This window comes from Monodon monoceros, unplaced genomic scaffold (genome assembly GCF_005190385.1).
Source record: "Monodon monoceros isolate NGI ecotype Baffin Bay Population unplaced genomic scaffold, NGI_Narwhal_1 Super_Scaffold_2, whole genome shotgun sequence".
NCBI classification, from domain to species: domain Eukaryota; kingdom Metazoa; phylum Chordata; class Mammalia; order Artiodactyla; family Monodontidae; genus Monodon; species Monodon monoceros.
In genome coordinates, this window is record NW_021703776.1 from 28,953,608 (window position 1) to 28,977,236 (window position 23,629).

Below are 23,629 nucleotides of genomic sequence, written 5' to 3' on the forward strand. Positions count from 1 at the left end.
CTGCTCCCATCTACCTGAGTAGCCAGGATCCTCTGTTCCTTGTTTTATAAAAACAACGGATCTACTTCAATTACCTCTAATGTTCTCTGATCTCTCTGTTATCAGAACAACAGTCATTTCCATTTGCTTTCTTAAAGGCCTTTCCTATAACTCCTTCACTACGAGAAATTTCTTGTGTCTCTGAGAGAAACTGTTGGATATAATGATTAACTCTAAAATATTCACAACAAAAGAGATTTCTCAGTTCTTATACAGAGGTTACTTACTTCTGATTCTTTTTCCAGAAGTAGCAAGTTAGAGCCACCAGCAAAACAGCTGTAAAAGCTCCCACACCTGCTCCCACTTTTAGCCAAAAGTCAACTGTTTCGCAGGTTGACAACTTTTTCTCAGGCAAAGAAATTCCTTTAATGCACCACTTAGGTTCATTCCACACGTATAAGGTTTCCTTTGAAAAAATGACATAAGAAATGAGATTTAGAAGGTGAAGGGTTTTGCTAACTGTTATTCACAGTAGGCAGAGAGGATTATTCGGCTTTCATCTAACCGAAGCTCCAAAAAGAGAGGAAAGGGATATAGAAGAGACAGAATAGGGCAATGATGAATGAAAATGTAACAAGACCATGAATTGTCAGATCAGAAGGCTTGCTTCATGCTGAGGAGGTTGAATAAAAATGACTCCATCTGGATATATCATTTGAGCTATTTTCTTCAAATTTCTGATGAGTCCTGACTTCTTAAATCATGTTTTTAAATGAAAGCTTAGATTGTTTCATATAACTGACTGGAACGGGTTTCACCCACTCATCACGTAGGTCCATTTCCCCAAAAAGCCTCTCCGCTGAGTGGAAGAGCAGACCCCGGACCCAGGACATGTAAGTGCAGCATGACCGGCAGGCTTTGGTGTGGGGCAGGCACACAGACTGCACTCCCCGCTTCCCCTGGCCAAAATAAGGAGGGTGTTATTCTGGGTCATCACTACCCACATGAGGGACTTACTCTCGTCCTCCCAAAGCAGATGACTCAATTTTGTTAGGGCAATGTCTTCAAACTGCTCCCTGCAATCAACTAGTAAATAGTAAAATCAATATACTGGGTCTCAACCAGCAATTTTTTTTTAAATAAACAAATAAGACAGATTAGAAACAAAAATCAGAGTATAGTGCATGGTTCCTTATGTATTTCAACATACACAATGACAGGTAGCAATCTGCATGATGATTATATCCAGTGACATTGAATGACACAAGGCATTACATTTTTTGCTCACTGTGCCTCCCGAAATTTTCTGGTGAATGACAGTCATTTATCAACACCCTAACAGAAGCCTAACACCATAATGTTTAATGTCACACACATGCACACACTTTTACAGTTGGTCCTGAAGTGAACAATGTGCAGGAGATTCCCATTTACTCTGAGGAAAACTTTCAACCAAGTTTTGGATAAGAACTTTTTAGAAAGGACATTAGTAATTGAAAAAAATTTTAGTGTAACATTTTCATGAAACTTCGTGTGAATAAATTATTTTTAAAATGGCTCACATGATTTTTATAAAAAGGTGAGGAATGAGGAGGCATGAGCAAGTTGAACTGCTGCCTCTTCATCTGAAGGGCATTCCAACAAGAAAACTAGACAATGAAAGGGTTTATATGGTTGTATCACATACGCCACACCCAATGCAAATGGCAAGCTGTAATGCCCAAGGAAAAACAAACCATTAAAACTTCATGATTAAAAAGATACATACTTATAAACCCAGAATTTTTAAATTTCCATAAGCTCCTCAAATTGTTGAAGAAAAAAATAAATCAAGCTGTTGGCAGAATTTCTTAGTCATTCTATAACTTAGCCATTCTATGAATTTCTTAGTCGTTCTATTAATTAGGAAGCTTTATCCCTTCATTAGGCCATGTCTTTGGCAAACAAGAAAATGGCTGACACTGCGGCTGAAAAATTTATTCTTCCAGCATGTAGGGATATTTTGAGAACAGGGTGAGATCAATTTGTTGATAAATTTTAAAACTTACCTCTCAGTGATAACACAGTATCTCTTCAAATCGCTACTACTGTATAACATTTAGAAGTAATGCTTAGTACGTACTTAGAACCTGGTATAGATTTTTGAGATCCATTTTGATAAGAGCTTTTATCTTTTGATAAGAGCTCTTTTAGTTTATACCAGCTGTATGTGGAGGACTTGTAGTGTGTAAATTTAACTTCATGTGCTTCTGGATTATATGTCTTTACAGAATTGGAAAAGCGGACTCTCAGTCACTATAAAGTGCAAAACTGTAAAGAATGAAGCAGGCAATAGGATGGAAATGCAGAATTATTAAAGCAATTAAAGGATACTCTTCGCAATATTTTGCAATCATTGTTTTTTCCTATCTTGAGGCTTTGGCATCCAAAGAAATCCACCCTTGTTCACCGACATACTGGAAAATGCAGTGAAAGTTCTCATTCGTATTGAAAGCTCACCAAAGAGCAGACTTTTCGAAACATATTATTCAGAGATTGGAGATGAACATACCCACTTGCTGCATCAAACCTATTTGTTCGTTCTTGCAATGGAATACCCTAAGGAAGGACATTTCATATTGTACTAGTTGAAGCTCGATCTCATTTGGCAAATATTTTCAAAATTGACATCTAAGTATTAACAGAAGGGCATATTTAACTGATTTTGGTATTTCTCAAAGTAGATTTGGAACTATGGGTGGGGTATGGGGGGAATTACATACCTCAACATGTCAAACACAACAAAGTGTTCCAAAAGGTATTATTCTTAAGGCAAAAACAGACATTTAAAAAGCATCACCTCGCAACTAACTGTTCCTAACATTCTTATAAGATGTTGAACTGAGGTTTTTCAATGAAGACAGTTTGAATGAGATAAAACTAGAGAAATTGTTGCCACCCCACTGTCTTAAACTTTTAATCACTACCTTCCAGAAGAGAAGTATTAACGAACATTTGGATAGAAGGTCATTTAGCTTTTCAAAACTCCTGAGTTAAACTTCGTGGCCAAAGAAGGGAATGCACCTTTTATTTTTGATTTACTCTTTAAAAATAAGGATTATAAGATAGTAAGTTTAGCATAATTTTAGAGAAAAGATAAAGATTAGTTTCCACTGTAAAGCATAAAAAATGTATCAGTATTATTAGGAGGATTAAAAGGAAACCATTTTTTTTGTGACGCTGGAATTTTTATCCTTGACCCACTTAAAAGTGTTGAAAAGAACCTGGCTCAACCGTGCCCTCGATGTGTGAGCAGCGTTATATCTGTGGGCTCTGAGCCAGAATGAGCTATCTACAGGTAAGCACACTTAACTGAATTAAACATTTCCTAATTTTCTGATTAGTTTGTCTATTTGGAGACTTCTCTGTTTTGTATTAAAGTATTAATAAAAACATTTTATATTGTTATGCCTATACTTTATCATAAAATATGAAAATAAGTACTGTTCCATAAAACAATTTTATTTTTAGGCATATCTCTATGTGTCTGAGTTTGTGTTTGTGTACTAGGCTTCATGTACAATGTCTTTCTTACTACAGGTTCACTGTCATTCAAGTATGAAAAATACCAATGTAGAGAATAGTTCTCAATGTTTTTTTTTTATTCTTAAAGGTGGACACTACTGCTTCCAAATACGCTGAATGTATGGCTTTGGGTGGGGACGTTCAGATTTTTTCTCCCTCTTCAACCCTCCAACCTGCCAACTACTAGCTCCTTAAGACTTTCCTGGAAAGAACAGCTCCCCTGTTCGATCCCCTTACCCAGTGAGCACCCTCGCATCATTCCATGCTGACCCGAAAGTCAGTCCTATCCCATCTACCTTCTAGATCTCAGAAACCCCATTGGAATCTCTGATCCTCTGATGCCCATTCTCCAGTAGGGTCCCCACCGCTGGTACTGATTTATCCTCTCATCTGTGCTTCTTCAATGTCATTTCAATGGAGTTTGGAGAGAGTGAAGTGGTAAGTCATCTTCAAAGAGGTAAAGCTTGGGTTTTTATATGGTACTAGTCAAAGCTGGTGCAGGGAAGTGGGTACTCTCAAACACTATTAGTAGAAAAGCAAATTGATGCAACCAAAGCAATTTAGTAACACGTATCAAGAACCTTAAAAATGTCCCATCTCCTCGAATCCAGTTAATCCCTTTCCAGTAATAAACTCTAAGGAAATAATCAAATGTCTAACAAAGATGTTCATTACAGACTTATTTACAAAAAGATGGTTTTCAATTTTTTCTTAAATGTCCAACAGGGGAATTATTAAATCCCAAATTGCATATATAATAGCACATTTGTCAACAACTAAAAGTCATGTTTTTTAAAAAAAATTTAGTGACAAGGGAAGTGTATTAAAGGCATAATGGAAACAAAAAAATAGAGAAGAGAATCCCAACCTTACTTTAAAAAACAAGTAAGCAAACGAAGGACTGCAGAGAAAATATAGAGTAGGATCTTGATTTACATATATGTGGGAGGGGTGCACGTGAGATTCACTCTTTACGTACGCTTCTTGTGGAGAGTCAGTTATATCATCCTCATCTCAATTATACCTATAACTGCATTATATAAACCATATTTGGGTTTAATTATATCATTTCCTTATACTCTGGGTAAATATCCATAGTCTAGAGCTCCCTTGCTATAATTCATTTTCCCCAATTCCAGTACACATCTTCAGCTACCTCAACATATGGGAGTCTAGGTATCAAACTTGATTTTAAATACATATTAATATCTCATTAAGTTAACTATAAGCTTCTGCCATGCTACTGAATCTCAGTTTCTATGGTGTAAGCAATGCTGGACTAAACAATTATATTTTCAATGACACACTTCTGCTTAGATAGGTTTGCCTCTTACCTGAAATCCCCTCTTACAGGCACCCTCAATCTCATGGAAGTCATGCTCTGTGCACAGAGGGCAAGCTTCAGCACTCTCCCACAGGAAATAGAATGTGCATCCATCACAGGTACCTGCTGGACACTTGCTGAAATAAAACATGAAAAACAACAAAACCAACAGCTTTTGTAACACCTTCAGTTGAGTCCAATCAACATTTGAATGCATGCTGCAAACATACTGGGAAGCAATGCATGGACGCTGAGGAAACACCTGAAAAATAATCTAAAGGAGACAAAAACCACAACAAAATACCACTTTGCACCTACCAAGATGGTGAGAATCAAAACAACAGATATTAACAAGTGCTGTGAGGATGTGGGGAAATTGGAACCTTCACACACTGCTGATGGGAATATAAAACAGTGCAGCATTGGAGGAATCTGGCAGTTCCACACACAATTAAACACAGTTACCGTATGATCCAGCAATTCCACTCCTAGGTAAATATCCAAGAGAAATGAAAATGCTATGTCCATACAAAAATACTCGTATATGAATGTTCATAACAGCATTGTTCATAATATCCAAAAGGTGGAAACAACCCAAATGTCCACCAGCAGATGAATGGATGAACAAAATGTGGTATATCCATACGATGAAATATTACTGAGCCATGAAAACGAATGCAGTACTGATACATGCCCCAACTTGGATGAACTTCAAAAATATTATGCTTAGTGACTGAAGCCAACACAAAATTCCACGTATTGTATGATGTTATTCAGATGAAAGTCCATAACAGGGAACTCGATTTCAACATTTGAAAGTAGGTTAGTGGTTGCTCAGGATCAGGAAAGGGGCTAAGATTTAGAGAGGTAATAGCTAAAGGGTATGGGATTTCTTTGTGAAGTGATGAAAAATTTCTAGAATTGGCTATGGTGATGCTTGCACATATCTGAATATACAATAACCACTGAACAGTATGCTTTAAATGAGTGAATTTTAATGGTCTGTGAATTATATCTCTATAAAGCTGGGGGGGTTTTAATTTAAAGAAACAGGTACAGATAACGACCCCCCCCAAAAAAAAAAGCTGCCGGAAAGTTTCTTGGTGAATCCTTACTGATTGAAGCAAGAAACTATTTGGAAAGCTTCTAATGGGAATGACTATTTTGTTCATGAATCCATTAAAACCAGGGGAATACTGTTGCCTTAGTTCGCCTACTGCACTTCCCTTAGGTCAAGCTGTGTAAATACAGGGCATTGCCCTGAAAACCTCCTTCAGACCTCAGCTGGTGCAGAGTATAGGTGTCCTGAAACAACTAATAGCAAAATGATAGACACACAATAATAGAGAGAATCCAAAAAACATCCCTTTTTAAGTTTTCATTTCAAATGCCTTTCTGATGATACAGTACCCAAACCTTTAATTTTCAGTCTACCAGCAAGGTAAAATTTCATACTATCAGTTAACTAAATATATTCTAAGGTACCCTAATATGAACACTGAAACAAAGTTACATGCCTGACAATTTATGCATTTTTACATGTCTATCTTTCTGAAGTGTCCGTGTACTGCAGACTAAGTGGACATGGGTGGGAGGTAAACAAAAGCAATGCTCTGCACGACATACTTCAGAAACAGAGACCCAGACTGTCAAAACTAAGAACAATGGTGAAGAGCAACTCTTCTGAAAAACGACTTGACTCTCTTAACTGCCTTAATTTCTCCGTTTGTAAAAAGAGAGTAATAAATATATTGACTAAGAAGCAGAGAGATTTTTTTACAAGGAAAATATAATAGATGAAAACCATGCCACTTAAAAAATTATTCCCACCCTCTACCTTCCAGATCAGTAAAAGCAACACAAAATTGCTCTTTTGAAAAAGATTGTGTAATCAATGAGAAAAATTCTTCAAGAATGCCTTATTTGCATAACAAATGCTTTGCAACTTTCAAAATAATTACACTTTTCTGATCATTTAGCAAAAATTACCAATAGGCTTTCCTGCTCAAGTCTTTCCTCCCTGAATTATTTTCTATTTTATTTTTCCAACACAGAAAAACTTTAAAAGGAGAAAAAACTGTTTATATTGGGAAGATGCAAGAGTAAGTATGCTAAAGGTTGAGAAAAAAGAACTCAACCAATGAAAAAAAGGAGAAAATTAATCAAACTGGCAAAAAGCTCTACAGAGAAGACTTGGGTTACGATTCTAACTGGACTTTCAAATGATTCTGTGTTTTTCCGTAAGTGATTCAACCTCCCTCCCCACCGTATCACTTTTATAATTTGTCAAAAGCAGAATGTCTGCTATACTGCATTCATAGGGTGGTTATAAAGGATAAAATGAGAGAACAATTTGGTAAAGTTTAAAGCGCTGCAAAATATAAAAGACCATTAACAATGCACATCACTTTCTAAAGAACTGGTAGAGCCAAAGAAACAAACAAACAAAAATCAAGATGTTGATATAATTTATAAAGCTGCCATTAGATGTCAAAATACTACAATGATTCAGTGCCTTTCCTTGGCAGACTTCACTTTTTAAAAGAAACTCTTAGGTTAAAAGCAGTTTTGTTTAGAATCAATTCTTTAATTCTTTTAACTCAATCAATCATTTAAAATGTGGAATATCCAAATTTGACTCTTTGTTATAAACCTAATTGTCACTGTTTGAATCAGGCCTTCCCTGGGAAGTAACAAGAAAGTATGAAGCAGTAATCATTTCAATAGTGCTTACATATATAAACGAAAATAGAAAAAAAGATAAAAGAAAAAAAGTAGTAAGATAGATAAATCTTTTATTGCCAGATATGTGAAATACCATTCCCCTTGCTGACCTGTGTCACCACCATCTTTTCCTCCCAACCAGCTTTTTACAGGTGTCGCCAATTTGTGCTTCTACATAACTTTTGCTCTACGTGACCACCACAGAAACCAATGAGTACACGTTCAAAGAAACGAGACAAAGTTTGTACAGTCTGGCATCCTCTGGCACAGGCAATGCTCTCTGACCTCCTGGTGACTCCTTTTGGCTTTGGAATCTCAGGAAGCTCAGCCTTTCTCTGCCAAGGATGCCTTGTCATTGGCAGAAACCCTTCTTGTGTAGGGTCCATAAGACACCATTGCACCTTGCTCTAATTTTGTTTGCCCTAAGGCTGAAGAGCATCAATCACTTATGACAGAGTTTGAACACAAGATATTTTGACCTAGAAGTCTTAGATCTATAAAATTTTACCAGTCTCCTGCAAAAATCTCCTTTGCTACAGGTTCTACCCTTGGTTAACTCGCAAAAGCCGGCATCTGATGAAGACATGGACAAATTATATTTACTGACACTACCTAGTCCCTTATTTTTTAAAATTTTTTAAAACAGTTTTATTGAGATATAGTTTAAATAGCATACAATTCACAATATAAAAGTGTACAATTCAATGGATTTTAATATATTCACAATATGTGCAACCATCACAGTCCATTTTTAAATATTTTCAAAATGAAAATTCTTTATCCATTCATTTGTCGATGGATATTTAGGTTGGATAGCATACTTGGCTACTGTAAAGAATACTGCCATAAAACATTAGGGTGTAGGTATCTTTTTGAATTAGTATTTTTATTTTCTTCGGATATATATCCAGGAGTGGAACTGCTGGATCATATGGTAATTCTATTCTTAGTTTCTTGAAGAACCTCCATAATGTTCTCCACAGTGGCTGCATCCATTTACATTCCCACCAACAGCATACCAGGGTTTCCTCTTCTCCATTCTTGCCAACATTTATTCGTGATTTTGTTAATGATGGCCACTCTGACTGGTGTGAGGTGATATCTCATTGTAGTTTTGATTTGCATTTCTCAAATAGTTAGCCATGTTGGGCATTTTCCCTGTGCCTGTTGGCCATCTGTATGACTTCTTTGGAAAAAAATGTCTATACAGGTCTTCTGTCAAGTTTTAAATTAGTTTTTTTTTTTTATATTGAGTTATATGAGCTGTTCATATATTTGGGGGGTTAACCCCTTATCAGGCATATCACTTGCAAATATTTTCTCCCAGTTAGCAGGCTACCTTTTCATTTTGCTGATGGTTTCCTTGGCTGTGTCAGGTCCCAGGGCCGGGGTGTTCACTATGTGGCTCAAATGGCTCACTCCTCAGGAAGGATCTCCAAGCCTGTGATGTCTCCCTCCTCTTCTGTATCCCCTCCTAGGGGCACAGGTCCCGACCTGATCGCTTCTCTTCCCTTCCTACTCGACTCCATGTGAATCTTTCTTTACAGTCCTGGTCATAGATGACCCCTCCTGCCAGTCTCCAGTTTGTTTTAGGTGAGAACTGCCCCATATGTAGATGGGTTTTTTTGTTTTGTTTTGTTTTTGTTTTTTTGCGGTACGCAGGCCTCTCACCATTGTGGCCTCTCCCGTTGCGGAGCACAGGCTCCGGAAGCGCAGGCTCAGCGGCCACGGCTCACGGGCCCAGCCGCTCCGCGGCATGTGGGATCTTCCCGGACAGGGGCACAAACCCGTGTCCCCTGCATCAGCGGGCGGACTCTCAACCACTGCGCCACCAGGGAAGCCCTATCCTCTGGCTTTTAATAACTTAAAATGAATAGACAGCTGTTTTGGCTTTAACAGTCCTTCCCCAAATACCAACAAAAACACTAGCATCCAATAGATCCAGCGACTTTGATAGAGAGACTCTAAATCAGAGCCTGTGAAGAAACCCCTGGTGTGCTCGACCTCTGAACACTATCAGGACAGAAGTGTGAAGCACCCCTTTTGTGAGAGACAACCTCCTCGGAAACTACACGTATAATGAAAATGAATTTGGATTTTGAAGGAGGCTTTCACAAAACGATTTTGCATTTATTTATCAACTACCCAAGCAATTAAATACGGTCCTAAGTTGTAAGAAAGAGAGGAGGAAGATTTTCCTCTAACTCAGAACATTAATAAAGACGATCCTGTTTGAGGAAAGATGAGTCATTAAAAAGAAGGTACCAATCACTGGCAGATCAGTTGAGCTGTCCCCCGGATAAATGTGCTACTTGCCTCTGTTAAATGTGCTTCTTTGCAAATCTCTGTCTATATGGGAGAGGGGGAAATGACAAGATGAAAGCACGATGGCATGAAAAGAACAACAGACACAGTCAAGAAATCATTCCATCTTGACTGCGCCACTCTATAGCTATGGGTCCTCGGTGTTTCCTACTGTAACAAGTAAATGGGTTTGATTGAAGGATCTCTAATGGGCTATGACATCCCCATTACCAGAGTAAACATGGTTCCCTCTACCTGTTTTCGAATAAGGCTTTTTAAAAACTTTTTCAAACCTTTATAAAACTTTGCTGTTAAAACTAACAGCAATTTCTCATGCTTTTGAAAGAGCACTTTGGACACGTGCTTAGGTCTAAATTTTTCCTAATGGAAGGAGAATCCTGGATTCCTCTAACCATGCAGGATCACGATTAGGGGTTTGGAAAGCCTTTCAGGCAGAAGCTGGAGAGGCATTTATTTATGGATATTAGTGGTCGATCGTGTTCACAATTTATTCTTTGGCCAAAGTACAAACTGCAGTAGATAATCTCAAAAGTCCACTCCGACTCTGATTTCATCTGCCACAGACATCATGCTGTTAAGTTTAATTGAAAACGTCTCACACCCTCCAGATACTCTGTGGAATTAGAAACCAACTGCATTTGCCAGACCAAACAGACAGGCTGTTGTTTCCAACTGCTGTTTAGTAGGCGGTCCAGAATATTTGCCGCTCCTTCTGCACTGCATGTGAGATGCACGGAGAACACAGTTCCCCTTTTCTCCTGCCCCTTTCACTTTCTGTAAAGACATTCTCATTGATATTTTCCCTGGTCACCAAGACACAGAGCCCCGGCCAACAGTACTACTGCCAAAGTCGCCTTTGCCTGGTTTGCCAAGATTCTTGACCAAGGGAGAATTCCAGGGGATGGCATCCCTTCCCAACTGCCAAGGACTCCCTATAGTGACTTCCTGGTCAGCATATGAGACGTCTGCAAGGCAAGTGCCTGCTTAGCACCTTTCTTTCTCTCCTGGAGAACTTAAAGCTCAGATAAGAAAAATGCAAATTAAGTCCTCTTCAAAAGTAACCTAAGTAAATTTGGCTCTGTTAACATTTCTGTTAGTAGGAAATCTTTATTCAGCCCTACAGCTTAAAGAAAAAAAAAAAAATTCTAATTATTTCCGGACAAGCTGCTGTTTCTCATGTTCTGATCCTGGTCCCAGAGCTCCCCCTTGTGCCCTGATGGAAATCGATTCAAGAAAGAATGAAAAAAGTGAGAGAGAGGCATGGACATATATACACTACCAAATGTAAAATAGCTAGCTAGTGGGAAGCAGCCGCATAGCACAGGGAGATCAGCTCGGTGCTTTGTGACCACCTAGAGGGGTGGGATAGGGAGGGTGGTAGGGAGACGCAAGAGGGAGGAGATATGGGGACATATGTATATGTATAGCTGATTCACTCTGTTATAAAGCAGAAACTAACACACCACTGTAAAGCAATTATACTCCAATAAAGATGTTTGAAAAAAAAAAGAAAGAACGAAAGGCCAGCACATTTCGGTTGTGGGGTTAAAAGCATTCCCTAGAGACGTGGTCCTCAGACTTCAGTGTGTGTCATAATTATAAACAGAGCTTCATCAAAATATGGGTGAAGGCATCCACCCTGTAGACCACGACCTTTTAATTTAGTTTTTCAGAAAACTAAAATGCAAAACAACATGTGAGAATCTATGTCAGAAAACAAAAAAGTCAAATCTCCAAAATGGGGGTGAAGACCAATGGTTCTCAAATTTTAATATGTATCAGAATTGTCTTGTGTTTTTATAAATATTCCTGTTCCAAACACTCGGAAATTCTTTAGGTTTCAGGGAAGGCCTAGAAATCAGTTTTAAAATAGACACCCCACTCTGATGCTTTTGCAAAAATGTTCCTATAAAAGGGTTTCATCTTCAAGGAATTCAAGGAAAAGACTCTGACAAGTACAGGTTTCTGGTAACTGACAATACTGCTGAACTGAATGAGCAAGCATTTTCAGAACTCCAATGGAAAAACTGATAAATTCATAAAAGTGCTAACAAAAGATCAAGACGAAAAACAATTAATTACATGGGGCTGAGCGAACTGATGGGATGATTATAATTTTTGTGACTTTCTGTTTGAACAAAAAAAATGTGAGCTAAAGTATTAAAATGATCGATTGCTTTAAATAAATAAATAAATAAGAATAAATTGTAAAATTAAAAAAAAAGATAGACACCCCAAGGTATTCTGCTGCATATGATCTTGGGAAACCCTTGCAAAGACAGTCAAGTAGAAAACACTGCCTGAGGTCAAGGGAGGAACTTAACTTTTCCTCTCCTCACAGGGAAAAAAATTAGTTTCTAGATGCCATCATTTAACATCATGAGACTATTACTTTCTTATTACGTTAAAACATCAGAATCCACCTTGGGAGAGTTAGAGTGATACATTTTCTAAAGGACAGAGTTAGTCTTCAGTAACATTATCTGCTTAAGTCATAGAGGCTCCTGGAGGAGGCTTCAGAAGTCACCCAGGTGGACTCCAGAGAAGTGAGTTGCTAGGTCCGAGAAAGGACCTCAGAAGTGCTATAGTAAATAAAACAAACCTCTGAACTTGAAGTCATATGGTGGGATATCAGAGGATAGTGAAAGAATCTCTGGATACACCTTCTCATAAAGAAAGTGTGCTTGCTGCCTCAACTCCAGCGTGAACACTGGCACAGGGATCCTCCACCACACGATGCCCTTGAGCACCAGGCTCCCTCTGTTTCTTTCACTGATGTCCATTACCTTTTATTATGTATTGCGCTCATCACATTCTTCTCTCACCTTGAAAAGGCGAGGAGAAAAATTAATACATACATCTACGAGAACCAGAGTAACAGTGTTGGTAAGAGGTGAATGCTAGTGTGCCTTTATTCATAGAAATGAGCCCAAAATACTATGTTATCACTGTAATTATTTTTAAGATGCCCAAGGAACTGGAGCAATGCTTAGACCACTGATTTCCAATCCTGATGTAACATACGCAGGATAGCTTAAAATCTCACAAAAGGTTACGGTGAAACTATCAAAAACAAAGTTAAGTCAATCATTTTTTTAAAGATAACTTTTTGCTAGCCTGATGGAGAAAAATGTGCAAATCAAATTATAATCCAAAGGTACCTTAACCCTAAAAAGATTAGAAATAATCTACATACTAAACAATGAATAACCATAAAAAATAAAAATCAGGAGACATTTAAGCTTCACTCAGGCCATGAAAACAGTCTTTAAGTTTACAGTTTTGAGTCCATGAAACTGCTTCTTTTCTCCTACTGGTCCCACCCAAAGTGGCTGTATTAATCAGATCTAGACTGTGGACAGCTGTTGCCTCTATGCCAATCAGTTAAATGAACCGTGTTACGTATTGTAAAGCTCAGACTCTACCTTGGTGATTTCGCCACCAGTGATCAGAAAACTGAAGAGTTGGAAATGCATCTAACCTGACCCTCATCCCCTTATAGAGAAAGAAACTATGGCGCACAGGTTAGACTGCTTAATCTAAAATCTAGATTCTAGATCACCCAGATGGTCCCTTGCTGGGGAAGAACTGTAATCCAGGGAAGTTCCTAATCCAGCTCTCAAGAAAGTAGAGGCTAGATAGTTAAGACTCAATCCAAGGATACAAACAATATAGTTATATATTACTTAAATAATTTCCAAGACAATTAGACACTCAGGCAAACCAGACGAGAATATGTCATTGAGGAGACTGGGGAGTGCTGAGATTGGCAAGGGCCTATACCTCTCTACAGGCACCCAGCACGTCTGTACAACAAAAATCTACAGATTCTTTGTTCCCTTTCTGCTTTATATCCATAGAGAACGTGCTTTAAAATAGTAAGATTCTGGAGAGTTTTTCTTCCTAATAAATACAAATATGGAAGAATCATGTAGAAATAAGACTACCTGGGTACTGAAATGGTTCCAGCTCCCGGTTTAGCAGGATTACACCTCATTTTCACAGCAGTTGATCGGCCTTTAACACAAGAGGTTGTAGTTGTAGAAGACCTATTGGAAGAGAAATGCTATTTCACAAAACATATATGACACACATTTCAAAGACAAAAATAACCTGTGTGTAACTGCTCCTATGCTCTATGAATAAACGAAAAAATGTATCAAAGTTCGCTAATTTAGAATTTTAATACATATTGAGTTCATTTACTGGCACTGCCTATGAAAAGCTGACTGCTCCCCAGGTAAAGTCATACGCTATCATCAAAGGATTTAAAGCTATTGTAATTATAATCAAAATTAGAAGCAAAAGAATTTTTTAAGAGATTAGAGGTCATAGCGACTTAGGCTGATGTTTTGATGTGTGAATTACAATTACTGCCTAGACAATGAAGTAGAGTCTCTTGATTGCCTAATTTAGAAGATTATATATATGAGAAAAATGACATAATGCTTTCTACATATTCCCCGTTTCCTATTTTTTTTACTAAGTCTTTCACTTACGAACCAATTACTGACTATCTATTAGGTATAAGCTGCCATGCTAGGCACCCTGAAGTGATGTCCTATGACTAAGGAAACAGTCAAGAGAAGCAGCATGTTCACTCACTTATAAAAGAAATGCACATCTGGCGTTTGGCTTGGTGAAACTGGGAACATATCTTCTTTTATATTAATATTTTGCAATGTGGTTTCAACAGTCACTCCTAGACAAGAATAAAAAAAGAAACTATTAAGCAATATGGGAAAATTAGGCTTATTTAGTCTCTGTATATCTAAATAGAAAATAGCTTTACTTTGATGCTGTCATTTTACCAGAAATATCCTCTTAAATTAATGCATTCTTGGTAAGAACCATAAACGTTACAAAGTTTCCAGAACAGAAAATAAAAGATTCTACTCCCTAGTTTTGCAATTTTGCTTAAGTCGCTTTACTTCCCTGATTCTTATGTCTTGAATTTGTAAAATGCATGCAATAATTTAGATGATCTCCACCGTCCCTTCTAGTTCGAACATTTCAACAATCTACTATTATCATTCTCAGCCTCTTGTGAGTTGTGTCAAACGAGCTGGGCTACTTTGCTAATGCACCTTTTCATTCATTCACATTCATTACAGACACAAGTGACAAAACAGAATTTTTCGTGCCCTAATAATTTCCAGAAAAAAACTCCAAAATTTGTTTAATCTAGGAGTAAGGCATTCCCCACCCATCCACCCCAGGCAAAATGATAGCAGAGCCAAAACGCAAGCAATTACAGCAACCTTTGTTCTAGCAGAGTTCTGATGCTGAACACAAACTCAGTATCTGTCCTCGGTGCTGAAAATTATAGCTAGATTCCCCTGGGGTCTCTCACGATGGTTCTCAAATCTGGCTGCAGACTAGAATCATCTAAGAAGCTTGTTACATTATCATATGCCTTCTTAGATCCCTAATCCCTACCCCAGATATTTTAATGAACTTGATCCTTAGGAATTACTAATTAGGGACCTGAATTATTCTTAAAGCTTCCCTAAACTTTCTAGACCGGAAAGACAGGAGGGACAGATGGGGAATAAAACTCAGCACATTCACTCTTGCTGTTTGTCACCAGATTACTTCTGGTGTGAGAAGAGATGATGAGAACTGGTGGCAGATACTATGATTCAGGTTTATACTGTGTTTGTTTACTCTTCTTTTGTTCACAGTTTTGGGAGTTTATCATTATTTTGCTTAGAGAATCTGATGAAAGGCACAGACTCTCAGAAAACAACATACCACACAAGTAAATACATAAATGCAGAAGCTTCTTGTATTCCCTGAGAATGATCAAAAGATCTCACTTGCAGGGGCTTTTTAACCATGTTATAAAGTGATGGTTTAGAATTACCTGTAGGTTTTAATCATCGATGGTAAGCACCAGTGCAATGACAAGTTAGCAGTACCATAATTTTAGAGCAAATGCATGCATGCATATACGAACCAAATTAAACTTACCTAAGAATACATCTGCCAGAATGATGGACTGTGATGATAAGGCTGCTCGGAAGCCCTTACTTTCAGAAGGAATAATAGTTGACTGACATACAAATGCTCCTACCAGGTTCGTATAATCATCTGGCCCTGCCACCACTTCCTTTACTGTGAAGTCGGTTATATTGTTGGTGCAGAGAGCCAACTTCTTCCCCTAGGAAAATAAAGTCATAAAGAGGTTTCACTGAAGGTCAGTCTCTAAACTGGATCTCAGCTAGCTAGTGATTCTAGCAGAGCATTGGCTCTCTCCTCACCACAATTCTGGTTTAACTGATCGGGTGTGGGCCCAGGCACCAGTACTTTTTAAAAGCTCTTGAGACAATTCCAATGTTCAACCAGGCTTGAGAGTCACTGACGTCATAATGAATACAGTAATTCAAGGCTGCACTGCTGCCCCAACTTCAAGCATCATTTGTGCTGGATGAAAGCCATCTGACTTAAGGAAATATAAGTCATCTGTGAAATCTTCAATTCTTAGGACAACAATGCGCATAAAGGAACCAGAAAACTGCTGGTGAAGGTTTTAATGCCAAGAAAAAGGACTTGCTCTTCCTTCTCCTGTATAGGCCTGTGTGTGGCAGAAAAGTAATGTCAAAGCTGAAAAAGAAAACGTAAAAACCTAGGACAACAACTGAACAGCTGGTCACTAGAAGTGTCTTTATTCACCTACTCTTAGACTCAATGATGTGGATCTGCTCAACTACACAGTATGTTGAAGAGTATACAGGAACTTACTTTTTTTTTTTTTTTTTTTTGCGGTACGCTGGTCTCTCACTGCTGTGACCTCTCCCGTTGCGGAGCACACGCTCCAGACGCACAGGCTCAGCGGCCATGGCTCACGGGCCCAGCCGCTCCGCGGCATGTGGGATCCTCCCGGACTGGGGCACGAACCCGTGTACCCTGCATTGGCAGGCGGACTCTCAGTCACTGCGCCACCAGGGAAGCCCAGGAGCTTACTTTTTTAATCATTTGGAGGGTAGTGAGAAGATATAACTTATAAAATGGTTTGACTCTTATTTTTTTTTAATATGGTATGTCTAAATATACTACAGTCCCACTGCAAAGGACTATACCTTACTCTACAATTTCTATGAAGAAATATATAACGAAAAACAGAAACACTGTTTTATTGGTCTCAGATGTAGAGTGTGCACAGACGGGCACAAAGAAAAGAACAAAGATTTCTCTTCCTTAATGCAGCGAGCAATCCTAACCTATAAAATGTTCTCCCTCCACCAGGCCGGCTCACCGCATTACAGGTGCAACATATTGTTAATAAGCTTAAATTAAACTCTTGACGTCATAAGAGAAGAACAAGGAAAAAGAGCAGAGAGACTCTACTGAGGAAAAGAAGAGGGAAACAACAGGAAGAGGAAAGGAATGCGAATAAAGAGGAAAAAAGGAGAAGGAAGACAGAAGAGAGAAGAGGAAAGCAAAGACAGTGGTAACACAGGAATGAGACTGAGAAGAAGTGTGATATACAGTGGAATTAATCTTATTCACTGCTTTACACAGCATTTAACCCAACAGGCATTTAATTTTTTTTTTTTTAAATTGAGTGAACCGAGTGACTGATCAATTGGGTGAGTGTGCTGGATCACCCCATGTAAAATCAGGACAGGACAAATGTCATACCATGTAAAATGTATAGATCTTTTCGTTTGAGAACTTCTGTAGCCATGAGACGTCTTTTTATTTCCCTTGCACAACCTTTGGCACAGCATTTCATAACGGAGACCATTAGAGACATAGGAGTTAAAACGGAAAGAGACACGGAGGAAAGGCCTTAGTATATTTTCACCTTTGCTAACGGGAAATACACACACATACACCTCAACCCCGACCTTCTATGCCCACAAAAATATTGGGCACGCAGTCCTGTAACTCTCCCATTACCAGTATCCATTCACGTTCTGCTTCTTGCCAAAGAAAATTAAATCCCATTATTTATTAGCAGAGGCTACCTTATCAACTGGCACTTGTGCCCTGCTTGCGTCCTTTTTATTTTTGGACAAACTTCCTCTGGAAAGTCCCTTCTTTTTAAAACGCAAACTTGACCATATAAGCAACAGTCAAACTTTCTCAAACCTTAACTTCCTGCCTAAGAAATAGGTGGGATTGACAAGCCTGACCCACTTTTACAAAAATGAAAGATCCTCAAAGCCCTTGCTCCGTTGCTCCAAGCTTTGGGGGTTCAACTGACTGGATAAAGTGCTTTGATGGAGTGAGAACCAGACAAGGTTGCCCCTGGTGGAGAAAACTGCCAACGTGCTAGGAAGCAACAGAGGATTTAAGCTGTCACAGCTCAGTTTCTAACATTTGGTTGTTAGCTTCCATAGAGATTTTATTGGTCCATCAACACAGAAAATACCTCAGTCAGAGCTGAAACATAGCTCCGTCTCACCCTGCCAGCCAGAACTCACCTCATGCCCACATAGACTGATATTGAAGAAATGGAAGTATTTTGTTCCTTTGGAGGTAAAGCTGGGACCATTCATTAAGGAGCCCACACTGCTGAGGTTGCTGAAGTCATAGTGCAAACTCTGATTTTCTTTTTCATAGTAGAAAAAGCAGTCACTGTAGCAAACTGAGTGGTCCTTTGATTAAAGATTAAGAAATGTAAAAATCCAAACAAAACAAAGCGGAAACAATACGGCAGGAAAGAAAGCATCAGCTGCTATGAAAACAAGGTGTTTCCAGAAAGTTCTAGGTTTAAAAACTATTTCAGTAATCTTGTCTTAGTTATGGTATATTTCACCACACGAATATAGAAAATGTCTAAACTCTAGATTTCTCTACGCAAAGTTCAGAAGTGTTCGCATTTTTTAACGGAGTAAAGTTATCCTAAGATTAGTTTCTTACAGAAAGGTATTTTAATAAATAGCCAAGATGTCCTGTTATGCCAGTTTCAACAGACATTCAACTATTTTTTCCTTCACTCAGAATACAGCATCCATCTTTACCCTTAAAATGTTATGAGACATTCTTGCTGTTCTCCACATACGCCTACAGCCTACATATAGTGAGGCACCTTACTTGCTCTACCTTAATGGAATACACAAGAAATCAGTTTTAATATTTTTGGAAAGCATTCTTTTTTGGATCCTCTTCTTAATATTTTATGCCCCCGGTAATTAGCCCTTTCATGGCACATATTAAGTGCTCAACAGATGTAAGATGAGGTAAAATAAGAAAGGGAATGAAAAAGCCATTCATAAATAAAACTAGCAACTTCATAGTTCCTGGAGAAACATTAAGAGGAACCTTTGGGTTTGTCTATTAAAATATGCTTTCCCGGGGATAAGTGAAATACGGACCCACTTACCTGAGTGCTTCTACTCCCAGGCCCACATAGAATACAAGCCTCCTTGCCATAGACCTGATGTATGGACAGGTAGGTGTCAGGTGGACACTCCTTGCACTGGTTGGTTTCTTTCTCAATGTAGTGGCCTGGGGGGCAGGGGACACACGATGAGCCCAACTGTTCAGAACCGAGGGCACAGGCACGGCACGAGGACGCCACCCCATCAACTGCATTAGCGGCAGTGATAGAATAAATCTTCACCATGTCATTGATGAACCGTCTATTCTAAAAAGAGAGCAGAAAGTAATGACTTCTGCCTTGGCGCTTAGTTGTACAACCAGATTGTTTTATGTTCGTATCACCAAAATAACTAAGCAAAGTGTCCCAGCCAGTGGATTAATAGTATTCCTTTTTGGTACTTTTTAAAAATATATTAAATCTTAACACTAGAAACTCATTTCCACAGTAATGGAGTTCCAGGAATTTGGCCATGAAATTATGTCATAATGGGTACAAATTCAGGCATATGTATAGACTTGATGTCTGGTAAAACCAATATGATTTAACAAAAGAGCAACCTTAGCTCCCATCACTGTTTATTCAGACATAAGCCTAAATGTCATGATACAATAGGTTCTTTGCACTGTGGCAATGTTGAAAAGACTTGGACCAGGGATTAAAAACTCCTCACTCAAACACTAACTGTGTGATAGTGGTGCAATCACATCACTTCTTTGGGCTTTTTTCCTCCCTCTCTAGCACTTTCCTTAACCAACATACTCTGATTTCTACTGGATGCATAACAGAGAGTAAAAACCTGGGTCTTACTGTACTTTTCTTGCTTGTGACACTGAGTCAATTAAGGTCTAGTTTTCATCAAGCAGTGAGCACCACTGTGTCAGTAGAGCACCGCTTCTTAATGCTTTCTGTCTGGGGCAAAGACTCAAGGGAGGCAAGGAAGCCTTGCACAGCATGTTCACACCCCACAAGGTGGGAATCCGAGCACTCATAAAAGAGCAACTGGAGTCAAGTGAAACCTGGGGAATGGGTTCCCCAGTGAAGACCTGAAGAGAAAAGAGAAAATGCTCTACATTTGCCACCACAATGTTAAGGCAGCGTCTTAAACCGTGATTTACCTTGTTCTCACCCTGGAAATGCCACAGCAATGGAGATCCACAATAACATGTAATTGAAGCATATAATAGAAAATATTTAGGGGAGGATTAAGGTCTATTCTACTATGGAAAGTAAAATAGAATAGTTCTGTGTGTTAACCCGACAGTGTGCACATACACACTCGCCAAGCTATAAAAGGAAGCAGTCATTCCTGTATGAAGTCATAAACCAACATCAGCTAATGCCTCCTGGACAAATGCCAGATCTTTCAGACGAAGGGGAAGAAAGTCACCACCTTCCCGAAGTCTCAGAAAGCTTTAAAAGTAAGTTTTTAAATAACTACAAAATAAGATTTTCTTTCTCTTAAGCTTTTACCAACTATATTTGTTCAAAGTATAGAACAATTCAAAGATACATTGTGTTATTCCATTTCATATTTTTTCTTGCTCTCAAAACAGAAACCCCCCAAAAATACCATTTTTATACCAATCTGCTCCGTAACCAAATGATTGATTCTACATCAGGAAAAAGCTAAGCCTTTTCCTCCAGGAGATGTGAGGAACCACTTTGTACAAATCTCCACAGGCAGAATCATCTTTGTAGCTTTTATTTTCTTTTAAGTGCTTGGAACTTACATCTTGACCCTGATTGGTCCTCTGAAATGCCCATGTAAATGTAAATGTGGCATTCTTGAAGATGACATGGGTGTAAGCTTGTTTTTCTTTGGTTCCACCCCATGATTCGACCACGTTGGTACTTTTTCTATTAATATCCTAAAATATAGTAGAAAAAAATACATACAAAAAACCACCAACTCAGTATTAATATACATGTATATACATTACAATCATATGTTTGTATTTACAGTAAACCCTACAGCGTTCATGAATATTTATCTGCAGAGCATGTAACCCTAAAACCCTCAAAAACTTCCCTTCAAGTCTACACAAGCACTTACTAGCTGAGTAATTACAATGTATCAACCACGTCATCAATATAACGTGAAAGAGGTCTCAAATCATAGTTATGTTTAAGGAATTTTTCTGTTGGAGGGAGGGGTGGTGTGTGTGTATGTGTATGACTCCAGCTTAGGAAATATATGCAGAAAGGGAAACATAATTCCTCCAACTTCTGACAGTAAACTTCTAGGATCCTCATAAAACGACAAGGCTTTCTTTCCATCTTTTATCTTTTCCCTTGAGGGATTCTGATAGGCGGCTTTTACACAGGAATTCTAAATTCTCCCTGAATTATACTTGCAATTTCCAGTGCAGATTAACTAGAATGTTATTTTATGTTCATGTAATCTTCTTTTGCTTATACTTGAATTCCAAAAAGATTAATTTGTGTAACATCTTATTTCTGATTTCCTTAGCTAAATTCAATATTTAGAATATTATATAAATGTGTGACATTCCACCAATATTATGTCATTAACACGGTCAGAAAGCAAATGCAATAAGTAAAGCAAATAATGTAATACACATCTAATTTATTTGAAATGAAAAACCAAGACTAACTCTGAATTTTCTAATTAGTCTTCCCTGCAGAAACCCTAATAGATGACTTAGGAATCTGGATAGGTTTTTGTTAGTTATCCGAAATGCTGATAATACAGTGGCCTGGCTCAAGACATGTCTCTTTCTTTCTATGATATAAACGCTGACGGCAAGCATGTTATAAAGTAATCAGATATGCTATAAAGACATGCGTCTTGAGTTCACACCACAAGCAGGAACAACAGAGTATGCCTGTCATACGTCACAGAATTCCCCACATTACCAAACAACCCAATAATCACACATGCCGCTTCCTAAAAGGAGCTCATAATATACAGACAGTGCTTTGCTGAACACTTTCTGGATGTTTATTCCCATAATAAATGGAACACACTGCATTACTGCAAATAATACCACCTTACCTTTGTAAAACACTACATGATTTTGAAAGCATTTTGTTGTGTTATTTAGGTGCTGATATCTCAAAAATTGCTGTGCAGAAATCAAATCACAGAGTAAAGAAAACTAACGGATCCAGCTATGAGCAAAAACCTCTTAAGACTGATTTACCAAAATAAATATCTATGATCCCTACCCTCAGGAATGCTAGAGCAACAGAGAGAGACAAATATATGAATACATTCACATAATTAAAGTAGGGTTTTCTCAAAGGGCTTTAGGAGCACACTGGAGAGAGTGGTTAACTTTACTTAAAGGAATAAAGAGAAAGCTTCCCAGAAAAGGTGAGGTTTGAGCTGCCCTCGAAGTATGAACGGGAGTTCACCAGACAAAACAGCAAAATGAAGAAAGTCATTCTAGCTTAGAGTGTGCCAAGGCATGAGAAGTGAAAAAGTACAGAGTGTTCCGCTAACAAATTCAGGGTGTCTAAAGAGGGGTGAGTAGTAACAGCAGTTTGGTAACAGAGGCTGAGCAAAGAGTACAAAAGCCATACAGATGCCATGCTGAGGAATTTTAAGTGTATTCATAGGCTATTGGTTCTCAAACTTTACTGCACTTCAGAACCAACCTCAAGGCTTGCTAAAATACAGAATGCTGGGCCCTATCACCAGAGTGTCTCATTAAGACTAGGAAGGGGGTGCTTCCCTGATGGCGCAGTGGTTGAGAGTCCGCCTGCCGATGCAGGGGACACGGGTTCATGCCCTGGTCCGGGAAGATCCCACATGCCGCGGAGCGGCTGGGCCTGTGAGCCATAGCTGCTGAGCCTGTGAGTCTGGAGCCTGTGCTCCGCAAGAGGAGAGGCCACAGCACTGAGAGGCCCACGTACCGCAAAAAAAAAAAAAAAAGAAAGAAAAGAAAAAAAGACTAGGAAGGGGTTCAGAAATGTGCATTTCTAACAAGTTCCCAGATGATGCTGGTCCAGGAACCACATTTTGAGAACCGCTGCCACAGGCAATAAAAAGCCACTAAGGGTGAGGGGGTAGATTTGTTGTGGCTGCCTCTACTATTGTTTTTATGTTTATAAAGGTAAGTTTGACAACAGCATTTATGAGAGGATGGGGATGAGAGGAATAGATAGAGACTATTGCTGAGAGATAATGGGAGTCTGAATTGTCAGTAATGGCACTCAGTATGAAGAGGAACTAATACACTGAAGAAATAAGGAGGGAGAGCTAAGAGAACTGAAGACTTCTCGGTTATTTGTGGTGTCATAGATAGGCGTGTTGAAGATTCTTCATCTTCTCTGACTACCACAAAGTCCTTTTTTTTTCCAGAACGAAATAGTCTGCCTTCATTTAAGCTATTAGTAATCATGAACAAATATTT

At 38.6% G+C, this 23,629-nt stretch overlaps 1 protein-coding gene across 3 annotated transcripts in view; it reads right to left on the bottom strand.

Annotated features, from left to right (window-relative positions):
• The window catches only part of KIAA1324L (KIAA1324 like), a 183,710-nt gene that overhangs the window by 14,102 nt on the left and 145,979 nt on the right, over positions 1-23,629 (bottom strand). For 2 of the 3 annotated variants that reach the window (XM_029233931.1, XM_029233930.1), the window contains 8 exons: positions 20,981-21,118; positions 19,251-19,514; positions 18,349-18,522; positions 15,890-16,079; positions 14,522-14,618; positions 13,864-13,965; positions 4,878-5,004; positions 267-445 (listed from right to left, as the gene is read on the bottom strand). In XM_029233931.1, coding sequence (XP_029089764.1) covers positions 267-445; positions 4,878-5,004; positions 13,864-13,965; positions 14,522-14,618; positions 15,890-16,079; positions 18,349-18,522; positions 19,251-19,514; positions 20,981-21,118 — 1,271 coding nt within the window. The remainder of the gene's footprint in view (positions 1-266; positions 446-4,877; positions 5,005-13,863; positions 13,966-14,521; positions 14,619-15,889; positions 16,080-18,348; positions 18,523-19,250; positions 19,515-20,980; positions 21,119-23,629) is intronic. The other variant, XM_029233932.1, reaches the window with a different exon arrangement.